Source organism: Halichoerus grypus, chromosome 5 (genome assembly GCF_964656455.1).
Source record: "Halichoerus grypus chromosome 5, mHalGry1.hap1.1, whole genome shotgun sequence".
In the NCBI taxonomy this organism is placed as follows: Eukaryota; Metazoa; Chordata; class Mammalia; order Carnivora; family Phocidae; genus Halichoerus; species Halichoerus grypus.
The window spans coordinates 170,878,625-170,902,392 of NC_135716.1; the positions used below are offsets into that span (position 1 = coordinate 170,878,625).

A 23,768-nucleotide genomic window follows, 5' to 3' on the forward strand; every position below is an offset into this window, starting at 1 on the left:
GCACCCCCTCCCACCCATGCAGGCCTGGGGTGGGTGCTGGAACAGGACCTCATTTCTTTGTCCTGATTATCGCACATGCGATATTATCATCACCATTTTACAGATGAGCGGGTAGAGACCAGGGAAGTGAGGCCACTTGACCCAGGTCCCACAGACCTAGACCCGTTCCCATGCTTGGGCACGCTGCCTTGAAACACAACGACCCACAGGTACCCCAGGAGTCCTGGGTTTTGTTCCAGCTCTGTTAACTTGATGCATGGCCTTGGGCAAGTCACTTCCCCTCACTGGGCCTCTATTTTCCCAACTGCCAAATGGGACTGTGGGTGGGGGATGGTGAGGCAGGTGGTAGTAGAGGTGTCACCCTCAAGTGGGTGTTCTTTATTCTTCTGCCTTCCTCAGATATCTGGGCCAAGTCTGTGCGGGGCGGTGTAGTGGCTGCCGGCCTGGGGAGGGTTGATGTTGTGAAGGGCCAGTGCCCGTGGGGAAGGCCGAACTGGAGCCTGCTGGCCCAGCCTCAACGTCAGCGGTGGCTCTGAAGCTCCCTACATTGCATTTTTTTTTTTTTTTGGTGGCACCATGTGACAAAGTCAGCCCCTTGTTACAACCACTGCTCTTCTTCAGAACTTAATTAGAGCACTTAATTAGAGCACTCTGCCTTTCTCCCCTCTCTCTAATTAACATGCGGAGGCCCTGCAGCCTAAACACCCCAAATAATTGCGTCCGGGGGCCCTGCAGCCGAGCCTGGCCTCATTCCTGTTAGGGTGGGGCTGTGGGCCCGGCCGCCTTCGCAGATGGAAAACTGGTGACAAGAAAGAACCACAGAAAGAGGCCTGACCCTAGGGCCCTGCCTATTGAGAGCACAGGCCTGGGGTGGGGGATGCAGCTCTTTGGGGCAGCAGCCGAGTCCCAGTGGGAGGAGCTGGGATGGGAGGAAGGGAAGGGAGGGGCTGGGGGAGCCCAGAGCCCTCTCCCGAGCCCAGGGGACGTAATGATACCCTGAGGACGTAATGACATAGAAACTCATGACCGTGACAATGATGATGGTGGTCCGACTACAGTTACTCATCGTGGGGGAGGTGGGGAGGGGGCGCCCTCTGCCAGGCACTGTGCTAGACACTGTGCAGGAAAACCTCACATCAGTCCGGTGCAGAGGACATGACCACCATCATTTCATAGATGAGGAAACCGAAGCTCAGACAGGTTAAAGAACTGGCGCCAAATCATGCAGCTGGTGAGTGGCAGAATTGGGACAGAATTTCAGGCACGTCCGGCCCCACAGCCTGCATGTAAGTCGGTGCTAGAAGAACGAGGAATCTCAAATTGTGCCTGTTCTTGCTCCTGAGGGATTCACAGCCTACCTGGGCTCAAACCACTGGCCCCAGGGAAGTAGGGGCCTCATGGAAGTGTGAGAATAAGAGCTCAGGGAGGGGGAGTCTGGTGTTATGGGGACCCAGAAAGGGGGCCCGGAGGACTCAGTCACAGCCCTGGATACAAACCTGAGCCCCATCACTAACTAGGTGTAACGCCCCTGGCAGGTGGCTACAACTCTCTGAGCCTCAGTTTCCTTACCTGTAAAATGGAGGTGTTTCCTCCCCATATGATTGGAGATGATGTGTATAAAGGCGCTTCCTTGATTCAGTATGTAATACAGTGGGTGCTCAGAAAATGATAATTCACTTTCCTCATCTGTAGAATGGGGGCAGCACGTGTTCCTACTTCTCAGCCTCGCCCTGAGGATGCCACGGGATAAAGACTGAAAGCAACCAGCATGTTGTCATGGTAACCGGTGCTCCATCAATAGTAGGGGACCAGGAAGGTGGGGCAATGAGAGGCCAGCCTCGGGCCCTGAAGGAGGGAAAGGAGCTGGAATTTAGGGGCATCCAGGCCCTGCAGCAGAACCCGAGGTCTTCTGAGGGACCAGGCAGGGTTTGGGGACCACCAACTCACCCCTGATGGAGGATGCACGATCCAGCCCAGCTCCGCTGTCGCTGTGGTTGAGTCCATCAGCGTTTCTGTGAGGAAAGCAAAGAGTCACTGCCGCCCACCTACTGAGTGCTGTCAATCACCCCAAGACCCCCATCCCTCAAGGGCCTCCTTTACAAAGCGTCACCTACTTCCATTGCACCAATCAATCATTTGGCTGTACTCCGGCAGACTACCCTCCCTCTAGGTCTCCCACTCCATGATCCCACCCACTCCCACGTTCCGGCCAATCGTCTGATTCTACCTCTCCAGGCTCCACCCCTTAAAGCCCAGCTTCAGCCCTTCTGCCCGTGGTCATGCCTCCTCTCAGCCCACCATGTCCCACCAACCTGGCTATTGACATTTCCCTCCCTTGTTGGTGGAGAAGGGTCTTAACCTGGACTCTCCTGGGTGGGCTTCAGAGAGTCCACCAGGCAACCCTGGAAATTTTACATCAAACTCAGGGTGTCTGTTTGCTTTTCGGCTTGCATCAAATTCTCAAAAACTGGAATGTGGCCCTTAGAAAGGCCTCTCTTTGGTCCCATCAGTTACCCCACCTTGGCTCTCTGGCCTAAACTTCCTATCAGGGACACCCTCCCCCCTTCTCCAGGCACCTGGAGTCCTCCATAGCGTCCCCACACTGGGGCTCCCTCCCCGAGGGCTCAGTCAATTGTGCTCCTAGGATAGGGCCCTAGGAGTGGGGTGGGGGTGGCTTGGTGTTGAGCGTGAGCACTGTGCCAAGTAGCTCCAGTCTGTCACCTGCCCTCTGGGGGTTGAAGAAATTCAAATGAGCTTCGGAACCAGCCAGGGCCCCACCTGCCCCTCCCCCCACTCCAGCAGCTGGAAGGAAGGAGCCACGCAGCCTGTTGATGAAGACCGCCAGGGCCAGAGAGAGGCCCATTCTTCCCCAGATAAGGCCCAGGACCCCTTCCCACTACCCCATAGGGAATTCAAAACACTTCTTGAGCTGAACTGCATTGAGCAGATTTTTTTTTTTTTAAAGATTTTATTTATTTATTTGAGAGAGAGAGAATGAGAGACAGAGAGCATGAGAGGGAGGAGGGTCAGAGGGAGAAGCAGACTCCCTGCCGAGCAGGGAGCCCGATGCGGGACTCGATCCTGGGACTCCAGGATCATGACCTGAGCCGAAGGCAGTCGCTTAACCAACTGAGCCACCCAGGCGCCCTGCATTGAGCAGATTTAAATTGACCCCGTTCAAGCATTCATTCAACACATATATCCTGATGCTCCTATGTGCCAGGCACTGGGGACCCCGAGAGAGAAAACGGTGAAGAGTAAGGCCCTACTATGGAGTTGTTCACAGTCCAGTAGTGGTGATAAGGCGTGAATACAAATAGCCATGAGAGGGTGGGCAGAGAGACCTAGAAGGTCCCAGCCGGACCTTCCACACCAGCTAGCTTGGTGGGCATGGGTGAAAAGTGCTTGCTGCTATGCTCCGCCTCTGGGCCCCAGCAGGCCTCACGAATCAATGCCCACACTCTGGCTGCACGAGGCTCCTGGCCTCTGTGTGCCAGGACGCTAACACCCACCGCTTGAGATGCTATCCGGGCCCAGCCCCACTGCTTCATTTCGGAGATAGGGCGGCTGAGGCACAGAGAGGGGAAGAGACTTCCTAAAGATCCCATAGGAGTTGGTGGCAGAGTGGGAGGTGCAGATCTCCTGCTTCCGACCCTATAAACTTCTAGATACTTAGTTGGATAGCCTGGGCTGGATGAACTCGGCTGAGGATAGTGGGGGCAGGGTGCACAGTGCCCAGGCCGCCGTGAGGGTCGGAATGGGAGCAACAAGATCTTGAACTAGGGCAGGAGCGGCGTGGATGGGAGGAAGCATTCAGCCAGAGGTGACCCCAGTCAGACCCACGAGCTGACAACAGAGGAAGCAGCAGTGTCCCCATGACCGCCTGTGGCTTATGTCTGCGGTCACTGTGTCCCTTTGCACGGGGGGCTAGTGAGGGGGGAGGAGGGGTGCCAGGGACGGTGGAGTCCAGTGCCAAGGGCGTCTTTTTGATGGCAAATTGGAGGGAAGTTCTATTGTGCTGCTTTGGAGCTGAAAAAAGGGTTCCTTTTCACACTCCAAATGCTACAGATTTTTCTTCCTGGAGAGAACAAGGGCTGAACTTTTAACCTGTTTTCTCTCATCGGCCTCAGCCAGAGACGCGCCAAGCCGGGCTCTCTGCCTGGGCCTGAGGAACAGCTGCTGGGAGCCGTGTGGAACAAGGGAGAGGAGACTCCGCTTGGGACTAGAAAGGGCTCGGGTGGGGGAGGCAAGCGTGCCAAGCAGGTGGCCCCACCCCTTGGCTGGATTCTTGGGCTGACCCAGAGGCCAAGCACTAGAGGATTCCATGGCCCAGAGGAGGGGCTGTGAGCTACATCCTCATTGTATGGGTGGAAGCTCAGGCCCAGAGAGGGCAAATGACTTGCCAAAAGTCACAGACTAAAGCCTGGTGCTCAAACTCCAGGCTCCCAGGGAGCTCAGGCTGGGGAGTGCTCCACGGCTCCCCCTCTGCCTCCCACCACACCTGGAACCAGCAAGGGGAGGATCTCAGGAGGCCAGAAGTCAAGGGGCTAGTTGGTTCACAGATAGGAAGGGGCTAAGAGGGAGTGTGAAGTTTGCAGATCCCCTGGCGGGGGGGGGGGGGATGCAAGAGGCTCCCTTCTCCCCATACCAGTCCTGGCTTTGCCCGGAAGCCTGCCTCTGGGAAAGCTGTTACCCCTCGGGGCTGTGGCAGGAGGACACCCATGGGTGCGCTCCCCCCCCCACTTCCCCTCGGCCTTTTGCTTTTCAACGTTGACACCTCCCTCCACCCACCGCACATAAGGCCGGTAGGCAGAGCAGATAAAGTAGGGGTCAGGAGGTCAGAGGGACTTCGATTCTAACACCCGCTCTGCCACCTACTCGTCTTGTAACCTTGGACCTGTAACCTTCCTAAGCCTCGGTTTCTTCACCTAGAAAATCGTCATAGTGCCTTCTGAGTGGGGCCAGGAGGACGGAAGGACAGGGAAGCGTGTTAACCTGGAGCCCAGCGCAAAGCAGAGCCTCGGTGAGTGGCAGATATTCTTTTTTTAGACGGAGCATGGTGCTTTTTGTCTGACCCCATGCCTGCACACATGCCATTTCCTCTGGGCTCATGCGGTGGCCCCTGAGAGTGAGGCTCCCCCCACACTCCAGACGGCGCTTGCCAACATCTGACAAACATCAGCCTCTAGCCCCAGTGCCGCAGCCTCCGAGGAGCTTTCCTGGTCCGTCTGATGCTGCTTTCCTGGGATGTCCTGCATTTCCTCTTTGTTCCTCTCAAAATGAACACGAAAGTCACATTCGGTTCCCCAGGGAGTCTGGGGCTAGTCATTCTTGCCCCAGGAACCTGGGTGGGTTCCGGGAGCCAGGCCTCCTTCCACCACCAGCATTTCCTTCCTTCTCCCCATATCACCCCAGACATCTCCCCTCCAGCCCCAAAAATCTGCAAAAGGGAGAGAACTCATGGTCACAGAGATGGAGACCTTTCTATTAGGAGCTGGAGACCCTCACCGACGTTCTTCCAACAATGCCAAGACATAGTTGATACAATCCCATTTCATAGATGGGAAAATTGAGGCTTACAAAGGTTCGGGAGCTTGCCCAAGGTCACACATCTTGCATTCACAAGCTGTGCTCTAGCTGTACGGACCCTGTGGCGCTCTCTCTCAGCCCTGTACCCCACACATACTGTTCCTTCTGATCGTCTCCCCCTCCACACCTCCTCTGCCTGCCCCCAAGACCCAGCACGGGGCTTGGCACATAGTAGGTCTACAGTCAGAGGCTGAAATCACCCCCCCACCCCCGGGCTAATGTTGTTCCACCAGAACAACATTCATGACTTCAGCCATTGCCACCTACAACCTGCGCTGTATTTAGCTACTCTTTTTCTTCCAGCTGACTCTTCTTTTAAGTGCATTTTAAGGAGGAAAAAGTTATCATTATTATAGACGGGAAACCAATATCACTTGCCATAAAAAGAAGGAAAATAAACACACGACTATTACAATTCAAAATGTTCCTCTGCAAACTACCTAACATCATTTCACTTCCCACACTTTGGGGACCGCGAGACTGTGCCGAGCTGCTTCTGAAGTGCTAGAAATGTCCCCATCCCATCCCCGCTGTGACAGTGACAATCCCTCATGCAGGGGAAGCTGTTTTCGCTGTACACAGATAATTAATCACCGTACGATGTGACAAAGACTGTGACAGGGACGTGCAAGGGGTACTGTGGCTGTGGAAGGAGAGGAAGAAAATGCTCAGCTTAGGGATGGCTTTCCTGGAGGAAGTGACGCTTGAATGGAGGCTTGAAGAATTAGTTAGGAGGGAGACAGGAAAGGCTGAATGGGAAGGGCATGTGAGGCAGAGGGAACAGTGGAGGCAAAGGCGAGGAGGTGAGTGACAGCACGGTCCGTGGGAATGAGTAAGTGTTGGCAAGGGTTGGCAGCTCTCTGAGGCCCCCTGGCTGGACTACGTCCACCTGCCCACATCCCTGCCTGCTCCTCTGGTGCTCCCCACCCCTGCCCTGCCCCACACTGCCCTTTTCCTCGCCTCTGTTCACTCCCACCCCAGCGAGCCCTCTGGAAATGTCTGGTTTGCAAGCCCTGAATGTGCTCCATGACCATCTTTTAGAATCCCAATGGCTGGATGAGGAGACTGAGGCTGTGCGGACAGATTCTCAGCACTCCGGAGAAAGCTGGAACCAGGGCCTCCAGCCGCCAACTCGGACAGCCCGCCTCGGTGGGAAAACCGGGTTCGCACCATGGCAGTGGCTTTGGCCCTAGCCCCGCTGAGCCCACACCCCCTCTCCTTCCTGGAGACTGCACAGAAGAAAGCAATCAGGAGGCCCTGATTGCACAGGCTGGGGAGGCCCGTAGGCCCCTCTGGCTATGTGTGAACGAGCAGTGTGCATTTCAGAAATATTTGAGCTAAAAGGGGAGACACACTGAAGTCGTTAGTGTGGAGCCGACAGGAGGGTGGCTGCACGCGGAGGCCCTGGCGGACGCTACCACCACCCCGTTTCAGGCTGGGGCAGGCGGCCACCGTCTACTCCCGATCCAGCCCTGGTCAGCTTTGTCTGACCCCTGCGGGGGCCGCGGACACTGTTTGTCTGGACTAATGGCAGTGTGTGAGAGTTCCAAAGAGACGAGGAGGAACTTTCATTAAGCACCTACTGTGTGCGGGGCATTGAGACAAGCACTCTAAATACGGCTTCGGCTCATGACGACCTGTGGGGTATATGCTATTAACCCCGTTTTATAGATGCAGAAACTGAGGTCAGGGAGGTAAAGCAACCTTCACAAGGGCACACAGGTGAATCTGGCATTTGAAATCACATCTGTCTCATTTTACATCTGCAGGACTGCTTTTTTTTAAGTGAGAGAGTGCAAGTGTGTGGGGGGGGGGCAGAGGGAGAGGCAGAGAGTCTTAAGGAGGTTCCACACTCAGCGCAGAGCCTGACGCGGGGCTCGATCCCACGACCCTGAGATCATGAGCTGAGCCGAAATCGAGAGTCAGACGCTTGACCGACTGAGCCACCCAGGTGCCCCCATCTGCATGGTTTTTAAGATGTTGCAGCTATAGCCTTAAAAAAACAGACAACATACACACGCACACAATCACTAGGGCTCTCTGTATGTTTATTCTCCCCCTCTGTGTGGGCCTGAGTGAGGACAGGAGGGGAAAGAGGGAAGGGCAGCAGGGGAGTGGGGCTTGGACAGTCCAAGCTAGAACCTTGGCTCTGGCACTCTCCAGGGTATGACCACAGGCGAGCCTGTGTTCCTCTCTGGCCCTCAGTTTCCCATCTGTAAAATGGGTCATGTGAGCATTAGGTGACATCAGGTAGGGGAGTCCTACCGATCTGCCGTCTCCCAGGGCCCTCATTTTCGGGGAGCTTTGTCTCTGTCTCCTTCACTGCTGTATCCCTAGCACCGAGAACTGGTTCTGGCCCCCAGTAGATGTATTTGACCTCTACGTGGCAGCTGGGTGATGTTTCTAAAGTCCATGTCTGATCATGTCTTAACTGAGCTTAATGCCCTTCAGAGCTCCCGCTGCTGGTGAAAGTCTTAGCCCTTAGCTCCCTGCCTTCAAGGCTCCTGCTGGCCAGGCCAGTAAATTATCTTCCAGCCATACCCTCTTGTGTCCCTAGTGTCCAGCCACCCTGAAGTTCTTCTGCAAGCATGGCCCTGGTCACTTGACCATTCCAGGTTTCTCTGCCTAGAATGCCTGGCCCTTCCAGCTTTGTTAGCCTGGCTAACTTCTCTTCCAAAACTTAACTCGAAGGCTCTTTCTTCCTGGCAGCTGTCCCTGAATTCTCCTGGGTTAAGTAACAAGATCATGGTCATTCCATGAACATCTAATCTACCTAATGTGTGCCAGGCCCTGTGCGGGGCACTGGGGATGTCAAAATAGATCAGCAAATCCTTCCCTCAAGGAGCTTCCAGATTAGTGCCTGACCCATGAACTTTCTACACAAAGAGGCAGGGTGAGAATTCTGGTCCCGGTCGGGGCCCAGGAAACCCAGGGGCAGAAGGCATTAGCTTTGACCAGGAAATTAGCAAAGGCGGAGGCAGCGTTTGAGCTGTGGCAGAAGACGGCAAGGGCATGCCACGTGCAGGGCACAGAGGCAGCAAAGGCTCAGAGGCGGGAAACTGCAGGGCACTTTGGACAACAGTAAAACCTGAGGAGTGGTTCTCAGTCATGAGCTCTGGGCTAAGAGTTTAGCGTTCGTTATCTCATTTCGTGGTACCGATTTGTGAAGTAGGTAGTACTGGATTATCTCCCTTTATGGATGGAAAAACTCAAGTTAGGAGAGAGGGTTCAAGGTCTGCATGGCCAGGGAGGGGTGCATCTGTGTCTGCCTCCCGTCAAAGCGCATGTACTTACCCCTGCACCATGCTAGGGTTTCTGTCCCATGTGGTAGAAACAAAATGCTTCATGGAAGGCTATGGGAGCTTAGGATGGGGCCAGAACTTGTAGGGCCCTGAATGTGAGTCTAAGGAGTTTGGATCTTGTCCCATAGGCAATGGGGAGTTATGGAGGATTCCTGAGAAGGGTAGTGACGTGGTCTCTCCTGAAAATGGACAGACTCCTAGTAGTTGTTCCCTGGGGTCTTTGTTCCAGACTGGCCAGCAGCCCACAGCCCAGGTAGCAAATCAGCCTGGTGCATGACCCAAGCAGCAGATGCTGCTCTGGACCCTTTCCGGCTGCTCCCTGTCTGGGGCTGATAGGGCTACGGTGACTCGAACACAGGCCTGTCTACCCTACCATGGGCCATACCAGGCAGTCAATGGCTGGGAGTTGGAGCATTCTTTCCACGGTCCACAACCACATTAGAAATTCCAAGAGGAGGCAACAGGCAGGAACCAGGAGATGAAGTTCAAGGCCATTGACAAACTGCATGACTTGGTAAAGTCACTTTACCTCTCTGAGCCTCAGTTTCCTTGTCTGTAAAATGGGGATCACAAAATCCTTGTTCTGTGTACTTCGCAGGGTTGCTTTGAAGATCCAAGGAGGCATTGGGTGCAGACTTTTTTTTTTTTTTTTTTTTTAAGATTTATTTATTTATTTGAGAGAGAGAGAGAGGAGTGCATGAATGGGGTGGGGCAGAGGGAGGAAGAGAGTGAATCTCAAGCAGACTCCCCACTAAGCATGGTGGAGCCCGACGCAGGGCTCGATCTAACGACCCTGAGATCATGACCTGAGCCCAAATCAGGAGTCGGATGGTTAACAGACTGAGCCACCCAGGCGCCCTGCAAAGGGAAGGCAACAGTGAAAATGGCTAATGCTCATGGAGGCTGATGGTGGGCAGGTGCTTCATCCGCACTGTCTATCTCACTGTCACCCCAGAGCAAGCTTCTGGTGAAAACGAGGCTTGGAGCGAGAACTCCCCCAGGACCACATGGCCAGTAAGGGGTGGGGCAGGATCTGACCCCTTTGGTCTGACCTGGAAACCACCAGGCTATGCCGCCTCACAAATGGGAGGGAAAAATCACAGCTTCATGTCCCATGCCCTTGGTCCACGAGCCAGTCACACCACACACCCTGCAAAGCTAACACTATTGTCCCCATCGTGCGGATGAGGAACCCGAGTTCAGAAAGGCTAAGAGCCTGCCCAAAGTCACACAGCCAGAAAGAAGCAGAGCTGGATTTGAACCCAGATCAGCCCCATTGGCTTCCCCAAGACCTCTCCCCTGAAAACCAATGAAGATCCGCGGCTGCCAGAGTCTCGGCCCAAAGCAAGGCGAGTGGGGGGTGGCGGTGCCCAGAGGAGCCCCGAGCTGGCTCCAGGAAGACCGCGGACTTTCTAAGGTGACACCGGCCAACAGGCAGCACGTTGTTTTTCCAGCTCGGGCCCCCCTCTCCGCCCTCAGGCTCACGGAAAGGGGACCCAGCTAATGTAAAATCCTTCTGCCCCTACCCCTCCTCTGCCTCGGTTGCCTGCCTGGAGCCGGCTCTTGTTTTCTCAGGCTCAGGCGGAGGAGTCCCCGCGACGCCGGTTCCTCCGCTCCGTCCCCCACCTGCCCGCTGCTGGCCTGGGCATCCGCCAGCGCCGGCCGCCCGCCTGAAACCCAATCCTCCGGGCCAGCCGGGTTGCTCGCTAACAGCGGGCCGCATTGTGCGGCAGGGGCTTCGGGAGAGTTTGGATTCGCTGCTTGGGGACCCACTTAACCTCCGCAAAGGACAGGATGATGGATGGAGGTCTGGGAAGGGGTGGCTGGGGGTGGGGCGGGTGGTAAATGAACACCAGGGCTTGCCTGCGGAAGGTGGGGGGGGGGAGGGTAGCAGGCACGAGAAGAGCTCTGCACACAGAAGAGCTTCGGGAGTCCTCACGACAACCCTGAGGGATGCTGGTTACCGGTCCCACTTGATGCACAAGCAAGCTGAAGCTCTGAGAGGTTAGGTGACTTGGCCAAGGCCGCACAGCACAGCAGAAGTTGAACCCAAGCCTATTGCCCTTGAGCCTTCCTGATGCACCAAGCTGCCTCCCGCAGGAAGCATCGGCGCTGTGATTTTTAACCTTTAAAGCCCCTTTCCTTAAGTGAATCCACAGACCCTTCCCACCTATTAAGTAGGTAATAAAAATAAAGTGATGGCAGTCGGCATTACTGAGCACCAACTGCCTGCCCTGTGCGGTACCAAGCGCTCTTTGACTTCATTTCCTGAGATCCTCACAATGACCGATTAGTTCAAAACAATTGTCATGGCCATTTAAAAGGAGGGGAGAGAATGTCAACTATACTTCAATAACAAAATTAAGAAAATAAGCAAGAGGAGAGGAAACTCGTCCCCCTGCCCTGCAACCTTGACTCATCAGCCCAACTGGACTGTGAGCGCCTTGCGGCCCAGGCTGAGTGTGGCTCGCTGCTCAAACCATCTAACCCCCCACCTCGTCCTCCCCCCCCCCCCCCCGGCCCACCCAGACATCAGATGCTCTCTCCTGCTTACACCATCAGTCTGGGTGTCTGGATTTTTCCTCCGGGAAATATGGTCTTTGGTATCAAGATGACTCCATATACTATGTCATTCGAAGTGCTTACTTAGTGCCAACCACTGTGCTGTCACCGCTCGGATGCTCACAACACCCCATGAGACAGAATTATTATTATTGTCCCCATTCGCTCATCCACCCGTCATCCGTCTACCCATTCATCCACTCACCCTCACTTACCCTCTCCATCTGTCTGCCGTCCCACTGGCCCAATAACCCACCACTGGTTCGCCCATCCACTGGTACATCTAGCATCCCACTTTGGTAATCCATTCATCATTCATACATTTCTCCATTAAACCAGCTTCCCTTCCTTCCGTCATCTCTTCCTCCCCAGCTTCCTACACATGTGGGGAAATGAGCTGCAGAGAGGTGAAGCACCTTGCCCAGTGTCACGTAGCTAGTGAGCAGCAGATCCGGGAGCCGAACACAGGTATGCTTTGTAGCCTCCCACTTTCTCACTTTATTTTTAACTGTCCTGTTGCACGCAGGTTTACTATTACGTCACCTGAAATCCTTCTGGATGTGTGTGGAGTGTAAATTACAAATCAATAAGACACAGGCCACTGTAAGTCCAAGCCAGGGTCTGTCAGGTTGGAGTCAATTAGCAAGCCTGCCGCAGGACCTGCTGGGACTGGATTTATTTGCCTAATTGGCACTGGTTTCTCCCAGTGAAGGGCAATTAACTCAAATCCCAGAATCCAGACCACCCCTCTGCTTCTGGGCAAGATGTCAGGCATTTAGCTACATGAAATTTTATTGTTCGTTCATCTACCCACTGACCTACACCCCCACTCATCCATCTTTCCAACCATCCAATCCTTGCAATCATCCATAAACTATCTTGCTATCTACTCACCCATCCACCTACCTATTTACCCACCTGCACACCCTTATCCTTCCATCCATCCATCTACCCACTCACTTACCCAACAGTCCACCCACCCATTCATCTACCTACCCATTCTCATACCCATCCATCCACTGAACCAGCAAATCCAAGCAAATCCTTAGGAAATCATTCTGCCTTCTCACCATTTGACCATTCATCCATCCATTCACCCTCTCACTCACCCCATCCATCAGTCTATTATTCCATTCCCCAATAATCCACCATCCATTTGCTGTGCCATACATCTAGCATCCCACTCAGGTATCCATCCAGCCGTCCACCATCCATCTTCCCATTGAACCAACCTCCCTCCTTCCCTCCCTCCCTACCTTTCTTTTCATTTATCTACCCACCTGACCATTCACTTACCTGTCCTTCCATTCACACCACTTATATATCTAAAAATCTGCTACCCGTCTATCTACTCCTGCCATCCAGCTAGGTTGCATTTATTGAACACCTACTATGTGTTAGGCCCATGCTAAGTATTGGAGAATCAAAAATATACACTGTCGGGGCGCCTGGGTGGCTCAGTTGGTTAAGCGACTGCCTTCGGCTCAGGAGTCCCAGGATTGAGTCCCGCATCGGGCTCCCTGCTTGGCGGGGAGTCTGCTTCTCCCTCTGACCCTCCCCCATCTCATGCTCTCTCTCTCTATCTCATTCTCTCTCTCAAATAAAATAAAAAATCTTAAAAAAAAATATACACTGTCACTTTCCTTAAGAAATGTTCTGATTTGGGACAAACTCAGAGGAGACTTCCCAAATGGGTGACACCTGGCCTGAACCCCAAATACTGACTAGGAGACAGCTAGGCTGGAAGGAGGGCAAAAAGAGGAGAAAGGAACAGCTTGTGCAAACGCCGGGAGGAGAGAATGTGCACAGCCCCTACAGGGAGCCATAAGAGGGAGAAGGAAAGCCTAGGAGAAGAGACTCCAAACACCGCAAGGAGCCTTGAATGCCTGGCCAAATGGCTAAGATCATCCTGAGGGCAGCAGGGAGCCATTGGAAGGGGGCAGAGGGGGGGGTGGCCTGATTCAGCTGTCACTGCATTCTCTTGAGTCCATTGATTCATGGGTCTCTTGATCCATTTTGTAGATGAGGAAATTGCAGCCCAGGGGTCAGAGAGGTACAGAGGACTGTCCCAGGCTGCACAGCTGGTCATGGGCAGAGTAAAAATTCCACCCCAGTTTTGATGGCTCCAAAGCCCTCGCTCATTCTGAGAGTAGCCGCAGTTTCCAGAATGCCTGCCTCTGCCCTATGTTAACACTCCCCTCCAGTTCCGTATCTGTGGCCCTCGGCAGCAATGGGTGCAGTGACAGAACCCCCAGGGCACCGTCTCTGCTCGGCATGACTCCACCTTCTCCCTTGGGGTCCCTGGGCTCGCTTGCCAACTGCGCCTGGCATCTCGGGCGGGTAAGTGCACATGGCTCTGCTGGGGCATTCGCTCATGTGTCCGTGTTTCACAGGAGAGCCACCCAGCAAGTTCCTGTCATTGTCTTCGTGATCAGAGCCTCCATGTCTTTGTCATCAGCTACTGCTCATTCCCCATGGCCCCCGACCCCTGAGATGAAGCCAGACGAAGAGCCAGGCCTGAGAGCTCCCGGCATGAGCTGCTGGGGCTTGCGGCATGGCTGTGCTCAGAAGCGTTGATGACAAAGGAAGGACCTGGGAAGGAACAGGGCTTGAAATGAGGGGGCTTTTAGGGTGGGGAAGACACTGGGGGAGGGACACCCTGAGCCAGATATAGGGAGGGGACAGGCCAGACGGGGAGGGAATGCCACCCCCGCCACCAGCATCCCCATCACCATGGAGAGACCGTTCACTGAGCACCTACTCTATGCCAGGCCCCGTGCCATGCCATGGACATCCAGGATCGCACCTGAGTTCATCCAAGCTTCCCAAAAACCTTCAAGGGATGTAGCACTGTTCCCATTTTGCAGATGAGCAAACTGAGGCTCAGCGAGGCCAAGGTAGTGGGCCAAGATCTCCTGCAAGTCGGTGATGAAGGTGGACTGATTTCTGAGCTGTATGACCCAAACTCTTTTCATGACTCCAAGGCAACTCTGGGGAGTCCACAGGCTGCGGTGGGGGGGCAGTGGGTGAGGGCCAAAGCAGGTGGTGGGGTCAGGAAGTGGGAGCTTCTAGGTCTGAGGGTGGCAGCATGGAATCAGGGAGTAGGCATGGTCTGATCCGGAGGTGGGAGGCTGTTGCCAGGGAGGCTGAGTGCTGAAGCTGAGTCCTGTGCTCTTCCTACCGCAACTGAAGGTGCCTTTGCAGCCTGATGAGTGTGAGGAGGAGGGCTCTGCCTGCCCAGGAGGTACCCGGGGTGGGCTGTGATAGTCACATCACCTGCAATGGGGCTTTTCTGGGCTTCTGGGAGTGGCTGGTGGCAGAGGAGACTTCTTGCCCATGTGAGAGATCCTTTCGTTTCATGAAGTCATGGAAAGCTTCCAAGGAGAGTTGGCCACCATATTGGGAGGGCAGAGCCCTTCTTCCTCACCTATGATTTTATAGCCCTGCCCTGGGAAGCTGACCACGTATTGCTGGGCCAGGCAGAGATGCTGCCATCAGTCGTCCTGAGGGGATGCTCCAGACCTGTCTGACAGTCAAGACCTTCTACGGGCTGGCCCTGGCCTCTGACCCCGACTGCACCTCCCCCCACCCCACAGGGCCAGGCTCCCTGTTGGAGGCCACGCCTTCAGCTCTCCCATGGTTGAGTCTTTGCTGTTGGTCATACCCCTGCCTGGAACACCCTCTCTGAAAAGGTGGGACCATGGCAGGCAGGCATGCAGATAGCAGGAGCGAGGCCCAGGGCAGGAAAGAGGAATTCCTTAAATGTGGTAGACACTTCTTTTGCCCCCATCAGCTGCCTAAGCTGCTTCCCCTTTCCCCCTACCTTCTTCACTTGGAAAATTCCTCTTTACCCTTTAAGACTTAACTCAAGCATCTCTTCTTCCAGGAAGCCTTCCCTGACCACCCTTGACCCCCTTCCCTGGCTTGGGTTAGACAGGCTTTCTCTGGACAACAAGTTTGTCTGATGCCCTTTCCTAGCTGGTATTTGGACAGGGCAGGGGTCCTGCAAGGCTGACTGCTGAGTGGAACATGGTGGTCCTTGGTGTCCAGGGTGACCAGGAGCTGGCTCCCCCCGGGGCACAAGGAGAGGCTACATCAGACAGTGAGCAGATGGCCTCAAGCTCACAAACATGACAGGCTCGGCCTGCCTCAGAGCTGAGCCAAAGAGGAGCCTTCCCAAGCTGCTGGCTGGGCCTCTAGGCTTGTCTATCAGGGAGCAGGAGGCCACAGGACCTCTGGCCGCAGTCAGGCCAGCTTCCTGCCCTGATCAGCCCTCAATCCCGCAGGCCCACATGGGCCTCTCCCTCACTGGGAATTCTGTGGTGGTGGTGGTTGTGGGGGCAGCTCTGGCAGACGCGATGCTGGCAGCAGGCCAAGGAATTCCTGTTCTAATTGAGAAAGTGGGTCTGGAACCTCATGCGTCTCAGCGCGCTGCTGTGTACCCTACTAGGATGGGATGCTTCTCTGACAGGGTCAAGGTGGGTGGGGGGCGGTCCTGCGCCCTCATGCTGACCGGAGCTCCTGATCCCTTCCCTGCCGGCCCTCTCCTCCCCACACCCACCCCGGGTCTGGCACTTCCGTGACCTCATCCGGGAAATGGGAGCACTAAACAAGACTTACCCCTAGGTGCGGATGCAGAGCTCTGATCTTAGCACAGGGCCTGGTACAGTCACCCTGGCTCGGGAGAGGTTAGTACCAGTTTTTACCACCCCTGCTTGCCAGGAGGCCACGGGACTGAGAACAGCTCCCAGAGAAACCTCCGGGTAGGGTGGGACGGGCAGCTGCGTTTGAACAGGGATAATCGTCGGAATCTGGATGTCCGGCTACTGAGTACCTACTATGTGTCAAGCACTATGGAGCTGCCATTTGGTCCCCACTCGACAGATGAGAAAACTGAGGCTCAGAGAAGGCCAGCGACTTGCCTGTGGTCTCTAGGGAGCTGGTGGTAGCATGGGGATTCTGAGCGTGGTCTGGGACTTCCTGCTACTTCCCGTCAACACTCAGAAAGTGCCCCGTGCTGGGCCTGGCAGGGAGCATTAACTTGGCCTTATTTAAAGTTGCAATTATCTGTCCCATTTCCCGCTGGTTATAGCTGAGCTCTCCGGGGAGGCAGGAAGACCCTGATGGAGGATGCCACGAACAGGGAGTTTCTCAGGAATCCTCCCCTGAGCCTGTGACTAAGTGAGCACAGAGGATGTGGGTTCTCTTCCTGTTCCTGGGCCTCTCTCCCTCTGCCCCTGCCCCAGGGAGCTGACCAGGCCAGCACGGCGGCTGGGAGGGTGGACGGGCACCTTGTCAGTCCTGCAGAGGCGGCAAAGGGCTCACACCACAGGCCAAGGCACAAGACAGCTCCCAATGTAGAGATGGGGAGACTGAGGCTGCAGTGTGCATGGAACACAGACCCAGAGATGGGCCTCAGAAAGCCCACTGAGAGGTGGAAAGACGAAGCTAGGGAAGGGCCCTGAGGACTGAGCAGAGAGTAACAGGGCTCAGAGAATGGATTCGGGCTTTTCAATGGGCTGCTGCCTCCTGAAGGCCTTACAGGGGACAGAGTGCCATGGGAGCCCCGTTCCACAGACGAAAAGCCTCAGAAAGGAAGGGCTGGGCCAAAGATGCATGTTGGCCGCTCAGTGGTATGGCCAGCATCGGGCTCAGTGAAGACAAGGCAGTGGGCCAAGATCCTGTGCAAGTTGGTTGGGGAAGGCAGACTTGATTTCTGGGCTGTGTAACCCAAACTCCTTTCCTGACCCCCAAGCTCAGATAGTCTGACTTCCCGTCCCCCTCTTCCCACTCAGACACAGGATGATCCAGGCACACACCCACTCCTCTTTCCTGCGTGCAGTCTCAACAACAGCCCCCACCCCATCTTCTCCCCTCTGATTCCAACAGGCTCCCTCCCTGCGCACCTGCCGTGCATCTGCAGCCCCTGCCTGGAGGCTCCCAGGCTGGCTAGAGGGATACCCCAGCAAGCAGTGCTGGTGCTCGCCATGAGGGTGAGGCGCACACGATGGGCTGGGGGACAAGAGGAGCAGGAGAGTAGGAACCCAGGTGTTTGGTCCAAACACAGGGAAGCAGCATATCCTGCATATCCCAGGGAGCGGACGGTGTGGGATCAGCAGCCAGATCTACATTTGAACCCTTCTTCCTACCCCAGTGACCTCAGGCAAGCCACTTCCTTCCCTCTCTGAGCTGTGGACTGGGGATAACATTAGCACCTGGCAGGTGGCTGTGACAATTAGTGAGCTCATACACGGAGGATGTTTAGCTCAGTGCCTGGCTAGAGTAAGTGCTCAGTAAAATACTGGCTGTCATTACTAAAACTCCAATTTCTACACAACCTGGCACAGTCGCTCAGTAAAGGAAGTTTTGGTATTGTGATTAACCCCAACATTAGCCAGACCCCTCTGGTCAAGGCTAAAGCAGACTCTGGGTCTGTGGTAGATAGAACTATGTCCGCCCCTCCCCTGCCCCCCACCCCCCGCAAAGGGGTCCCTGTCCTCATCCCCAGAACCTGTGATGGTTTTACAGAGCAGAAAGGACTTTGCAAACAAGATTAAGTTGAGGATTGTGAGATGGGGAGAGTTCCCTGGATTGTCCAGTTGGGCCCAGTGCAATCACAAGGATCCCGGCGAGAGGCAGGAGGGCCACAGTCCGAGAGATGGGGGGATATGAGCAGAGGGCACAGACGGCTGGAGGGGCTTACCAGCCAGGGAAAGAAGCTGGAAGAGGCAACGAAATGGATTCATCCCCAGAGCGCTGGGGAAATGCAGCCCCACTGACACCTCGATTTCCGCCCAGGGAGACCCAGTTCCGACTTCCGAGCCCCAGTGCTGGAAGATAGGAACTGTGCTGTTTTGAGCCACTGACGTGTGGTCGTTTGTTACAGCAGCAGTAGGAAAACCACGAAACCATCCTTAATCGAGAAAGTGCTCCTTTCTGGCACCCTGGCAACCGCCCCAGCCTTAAGAACCCATCGAGGAAAGGCCCAGCCCCTCTGCCGAGAGAGGGCAGCAGTGGGGGCTGGGGGGTCCGCGGCTGTGCTGATGACAGTCCCCTCTCCAGCGTTCTCAGCCCTGCCTTCCAGCGGCACACGTGTCCAGGAGAGGCCTGTGGCTGTGGCAGGACAGATGCTGGTCCCATGTCACTGGGCACCGCTGGGCCCAGCAAGTCTCTGTTCTGGACTCACGAGAGAGCCGGTAGGGATGGGCTATTCTAGAGGCCACCGTCTATCCAGTACTTACCATGCGCCAAGCCCTGCCCAGGGCCCGATCTTCACAGAGGCTGGGAACTATGAACCAGCCCCATCATACAGATGAAGAAACCGAGGCTCAGAGAATGAAGCAACGTGCCCAAGGTCGCCTGGCTTCCGCAGGAGCAAGCACAGGCGTGGGCAGTCGCAGCCCTCTCTGGATTCCCTGTCTGCAGCCAGTCCCACCAGCCAGGGGCCCTCCGTCGCAGGCCGGGCTGTGGCACCTGGGGCTACTCCCTGCCCCAGATCCCTTGGGGCCTCGGGGGTACGGACTGTGCTTCCTCGGCCTCGCAGAGGTCGGCACAGTAGGCAAGGTCACAGGGCGGGAGGCCCCTCCGAGCGCTGGGCCCCGCTGGGGTGGAAGAGGCGCTCTGAGAAATCGCGGAACCAGGACCCCTGGATGGATGCCAGGCCTTGCTCACGGGGAGCCGCGGCAGCTCCGTGCAAAGCCCCCTCCCACATGACCTCACTCAGCCTTCCTCCAGCTCACCGGCCCCTTCCCATCTCACAGAAAACAACGAGAATGAGAATGATTAGAGTAAGGGCCACTTGCGGAGCCCCTAACCATACCAGGCGCCAAGCTAAGAGCTGGTCGCGGTCCTCTCATTCTGTCCTGTGACGCATCCCCTGGGAGGACACTCCGAAATCACGCTCATTTTCGACTGGCACACTGGGGTTCAGAAGCCCAGCCCTGCACCCCTCCGGGCCTCCGTTAATGTCCTTGCTGTACAGAGGGGCGAATGGGCCCAGGGAAGTTCTTGGCCTGCTCCATGCCCAGCAAGTGAGCACAGGGGCGGGCTGCGAACCCAGATCTCCGGGCCCCAGGTGAGTCCACCTTCCTTTGGGCCACAGGGCATCCCCTCGTGTGACATCCTTGGGAGGCAGGGGTTCCAGCTGAATGCCCTGGGGACCTGGGTCCGCCCAGTGGGGTGGCATATGGCTCTAAATGCATCTTCAGCAGGACCCCACAACCCTGGACACGAGCAGCTAGGAGCTGGGAAGCTGGAACTGGGGTGTCCCCAGTGAGCCCTGGTACTAATGGGGACTCTGCCTGTACCCCGGCCCCTCCTAGGAGCCGTTCGCCTCAGATGACTTCCCGGTGGTGTCGGTGCCAGGCTGGGAGGAGGGAGGAGGCAGGCTGCGCGTCTCTGCCACAGCAGGGCCTCAGAGCCCCGCTCGGAATCCCAATTGAGCTATTTTTAATGTGCTTCAATTTTCATTTTCTTTTATTGGAAAACACAGATGGTGACTTGCTGCCCCTCACACACTGAGCAAGGCGCCGGCAAGGAGAGATGTGCAGCGAACACATGTACACGCCTCCTCCCGTGGTGGGGGAACCGGAGCCAGCAACCAGGTTCTGCAGCTGCTCTGCGCCTCAGTTTCCCCAGCCGCAAAGTGGGGCTGGCTGAGGCGGCCCCCAAAGCCCCTGTCGGCCGCACAGTCTCTGAGGGTCTGGGCTAGAGCAGGGGAGGAGGCTCCAACCGGACGCTGGCGGCAAAGGGTGTCCAGCGAGAGGGACAGTGTCGCCAGAGAAAGAGAGGAAGGACAGTCGCTGGCCGTGGGGAATGATCCTATTTAGCACTTGCAGCCACACTTTGAGGATTTCCTATTTCCATTTTACAGATGAGGAAGCGGAGGCCCTGCCCGAGAGCCCAGTAGCTGGGGAGGGGCAGAGCCGGCCACTCACTGACCCAGGTCTGTGCGGGCACATCGCCGCTTCTCATTCTTGCCCCTCTCCAAATTGCTCCTGTCCGCTGTTACTTTTCTCATTATAAAAGCAATACATGCTCATTACAGACTATTTGGAAAACGTAGCAAAGTCAGAAGGAAATGTGAAGTACAAAATCATCATCTCCCCCCTTTTGCCCCTCCACCCCTATGTGACCTACCGCTAACATTTTGGTATGTTCTTTCTGCTCTTTGTTTTTTAATTCACATGATTTGTGATGCTTTTAACAGCATCTGGTGGTGGCGGCACAGGGTAGGGGCGGGCTGTGCATCACAATGGACTCAGGTGCCTTTTAAAAACACCCATCCTGGCTGTCCCTTACCCCATAAGACAGAACGAATTAGAATCTTGGAGAGGCTGAAAGTTGGTGGCTGGGAATCTGTATCTGCCACCAGCTTCCCAGGCAACGCAGAAGCAGCCTGCCTGGATCAGCCCACAGACATGCACTCAGTAAGACCGTGGGCTCCCGAGACGGCTGGAGCCACCTGGCTGGACCATGGTCTGAGCTGTGTGGCCTTGGATGAGTGAATCCACCTCTCTGAGCTGCAGTTTCCTCAACTGGGAAAATGGGAACCTCCTCTGCAGGGTGATGGTGAGGAGGAGAGAAAAAGGCCAAACAGGATCTTACACCCACCTGACACACAGCCACCCTCCCAAGGCTGTCATCCTAACTGTCCCAAAACCACCAACGTACGTGTCCTAAGGCCGCTTTTCTGGGGTACAGCTGGTACGGGGGAGAGGGTCCCAGAGGAGAGAGATGGATACAACAGAGGAAGCAACCACCATAGGACTTGGGGGATGATCAGCTGTCTCATGTCCCCAGGCACATCAGCCCTCCCGGACTCAGGAGCACCTGGGAACCACAGGCACGTGCCATCCCACCTGCAGCCAGGCAAGACAGGATGCAGATTCTTGGGGCCCAGGCTTTGGGAAGGATGGGAAGCTGCTCCCTGAGGCTCGGTGTAGAGCCACCTGGAGCCAGGGAAGAGGAGCACAGGTGAGGCAGGGGGCACTTTGAGAAGGAAAACCGCAATAGATGTTGATCAAGACCCTGTCTCTGCCTCCCCAGAGCATCCCTTTCCACGACACAACTCAGACCCTGTCACTCCAGGATTATCGGTGGCTCCCCACTACCACAGGTGGAGGGCCAAATGAGACTAGTAGTCATTGCCATTCACTTACTGAGAACCCACTATGTGCCATGCCTCTAGAATGAAGCTCCTGCCGTTCCCTTCCTTGCTCCTACCTGCCCCTCCTACTCCATACACCAACCACTCTTGTCCTTAAAAAAACAGGCCCCCTAGGGGCACCTGGGTGGCTCAGTTGTTGAGCGTCTGCCTTCAGCTCAGGCCATGGTCCCAGGGTCCTGGGATTGAGCCCCGCATCAGGCTCCCTGCTTGGCGGGAAGCCTGCTTCTCCCTCTCCCACTCCCCCTGCTTGTGTTCCCTCTCTCGCTGTGTCTCTGTCAAATAAAATAAATAAAATCTTAAAAAACAAACAAACAAACAAACAAAAAACAGGGCCCCACTGCCATGCCTGGAGTTGACCTTAACCCAGCCCACCCTACCTGCCAAAATTCTGTTCATCCTTCAGGGCCTGGCTCAAAGGTCACCTGCTGGGCTCCCTCAGCCCCCTTTCTGTGTCTCCCCGCCCCTGACTAATGCTGGGATAGAATGGTTTGAGTGCCCCACTCCCAGCAAACTGTGGGGTCTAGGGGGGCAGAGTTGGGTCAGATTCTGTTCTCTCTGAATAAACCAAGCATGAGCTTCTCTCTAAGCCTCAGTTTTCCTAGCTGTAAAATGGGTGAGTCATGTTATTTCTCTCACCTGCCTCAGAGGATTGTCATCTATAGCAAATTAGAAGGTGTGGATACATTTTGAAAACTGTAAAGTACATAAGCCTTAAGCTGATGGGCAGAGAGAATGTTGCATGGGTGGGATCTGGAGCAGGTCCCTGAGGTCCCCCTGCCACACACACACACACACACGCCTGCTGTCAGCTGGGCCCAAAGTCCGGCGTTGCAGGCCATGGGCTGCAGGAGCCGTCGGGCAAACGTGGTTGCGGTGGGGGTGGGGGGCCCTCTGGAGGGTGCTATTGTCATCAAGGGAGGTGAGCTGCTCAATGCCCCATGTGAGAACATTTCCCACATCTCCTCTACAGTGTGTCGCAGACCACAGTGGGGGTGGGGGTGGAAAATGCTTTGAATTCTCTGCCCAGAGGCTCAGAGACGCATAGAGGGGTAGCCCTTAAAGGCAGAGCCATGGAGGGTAGGTGGCTGGTGTGGCCAGGGGCCAAGACAAGACTCCTTGCAGATGGTGGCCCAGCGCTCCACAGTTTACAAGGCACTTGCCCCTTCATTGTCTTATGCTTTTCTTACCACAATTCTGCAACATGGACGTTCATTCATTCATCAGACCTTCCCTGAGCATCTACTGTCTGCCTGCCTCGTGCTGGAGGAATGGGTTCCAGCCCCTGGGGCAATGCAGACTAAGAGGATGTGGGGACAGGAAGAGCATGGAGCAGACAGACCACGCTTACATGCAATAAAGGGTAACACGTACCGGCACGATGGGCGCACAGGGACACGCAGGAAACAGGTCTCAGTGGCCTCATCGTACAGGTGAGGCCAAGGGTTTGGCTCAAGGCCCGTGGTGACTGATGGCTATGCTATGCTCTTTTGGGATGCCTTGTGGCCGGTGAGGGAGTGAGCCAGAAAAATAAAGGGAAAAAAGGTTCCAAGCAGAAGAAAGAGGAAGTGCAAAGGCCCTGAGGAGGGAGTAGTCATTATCTGATTCCAGTGTGTTCATTGGCTACGTAGTGGATGGGCGCCATGGTGTCCTACTTGGGGGTGTCACGGACCCCCATTTGGGAGGCAGCGCCCATGCAAATGAGTGCCGGCTGCCACCTGACAGCTGGCCCCGTGGGGCTTTGATCCAAGGACTGACTGCCTGGTGCTCGTGCCAGGTGTGGCCCATCTCCCTGCCCCCGACCAGCTGCCTAAGGAAGCCCTTCCCAGGAGGAACTGCCTCCCTTCTATGTTGCTTCAAGCAACCCTCTCTGACCCACTGCCTTTCCAGGTTGAGATGCTGGACATCTGGCAGGGTGCGCTCAAGTTCTGCAGGGTCATCTCCAGCTTTGTGGACCCGCATACCTGAAAATAATAGCTTACACAGAGTGAGCACAGTCTTATTTTTAGTAACATTTAGGATCCCCATTACACAGATGAGAAAACTGAGGCACAGAGAGAGGACAAAATTTACTCAGGGTCCCAGAGCTGGCAAGTAAAAAGAGTGAAGATTTGCATTCACACCTGACTCCAGACTCTAGTCTGCTCCAG

At 55.5% G+C, this 23,768-nt stretch overlaps 1 protein-coding gene across 3 annotated transcripts in view; it reads right to left on the bottom strand.

The window, feature by feature from the left end:
• EPHB2 (EPH receptor B2) overlaps positions 1 to 23,768 on the bottom strand; it is a 182,680-nt gene that overhangs the window by 119,381 nt on the left and 39,531 nt on the right. For all 3 annotated transcript variants that reach the window (XM_036093078.2, XM_036093077.2, XM_036093079.2), the window contains exon 2: positions 1,948 to 2,012. In XM_036093078.2, coding sequence (XP_035948971.2) covers positions 1,948 to 2,012 — 65 coding nt within the window. The remainder of the gene's footprint in view (positions 1 to 1,947; positions 2,013 to 23,768) is intronic.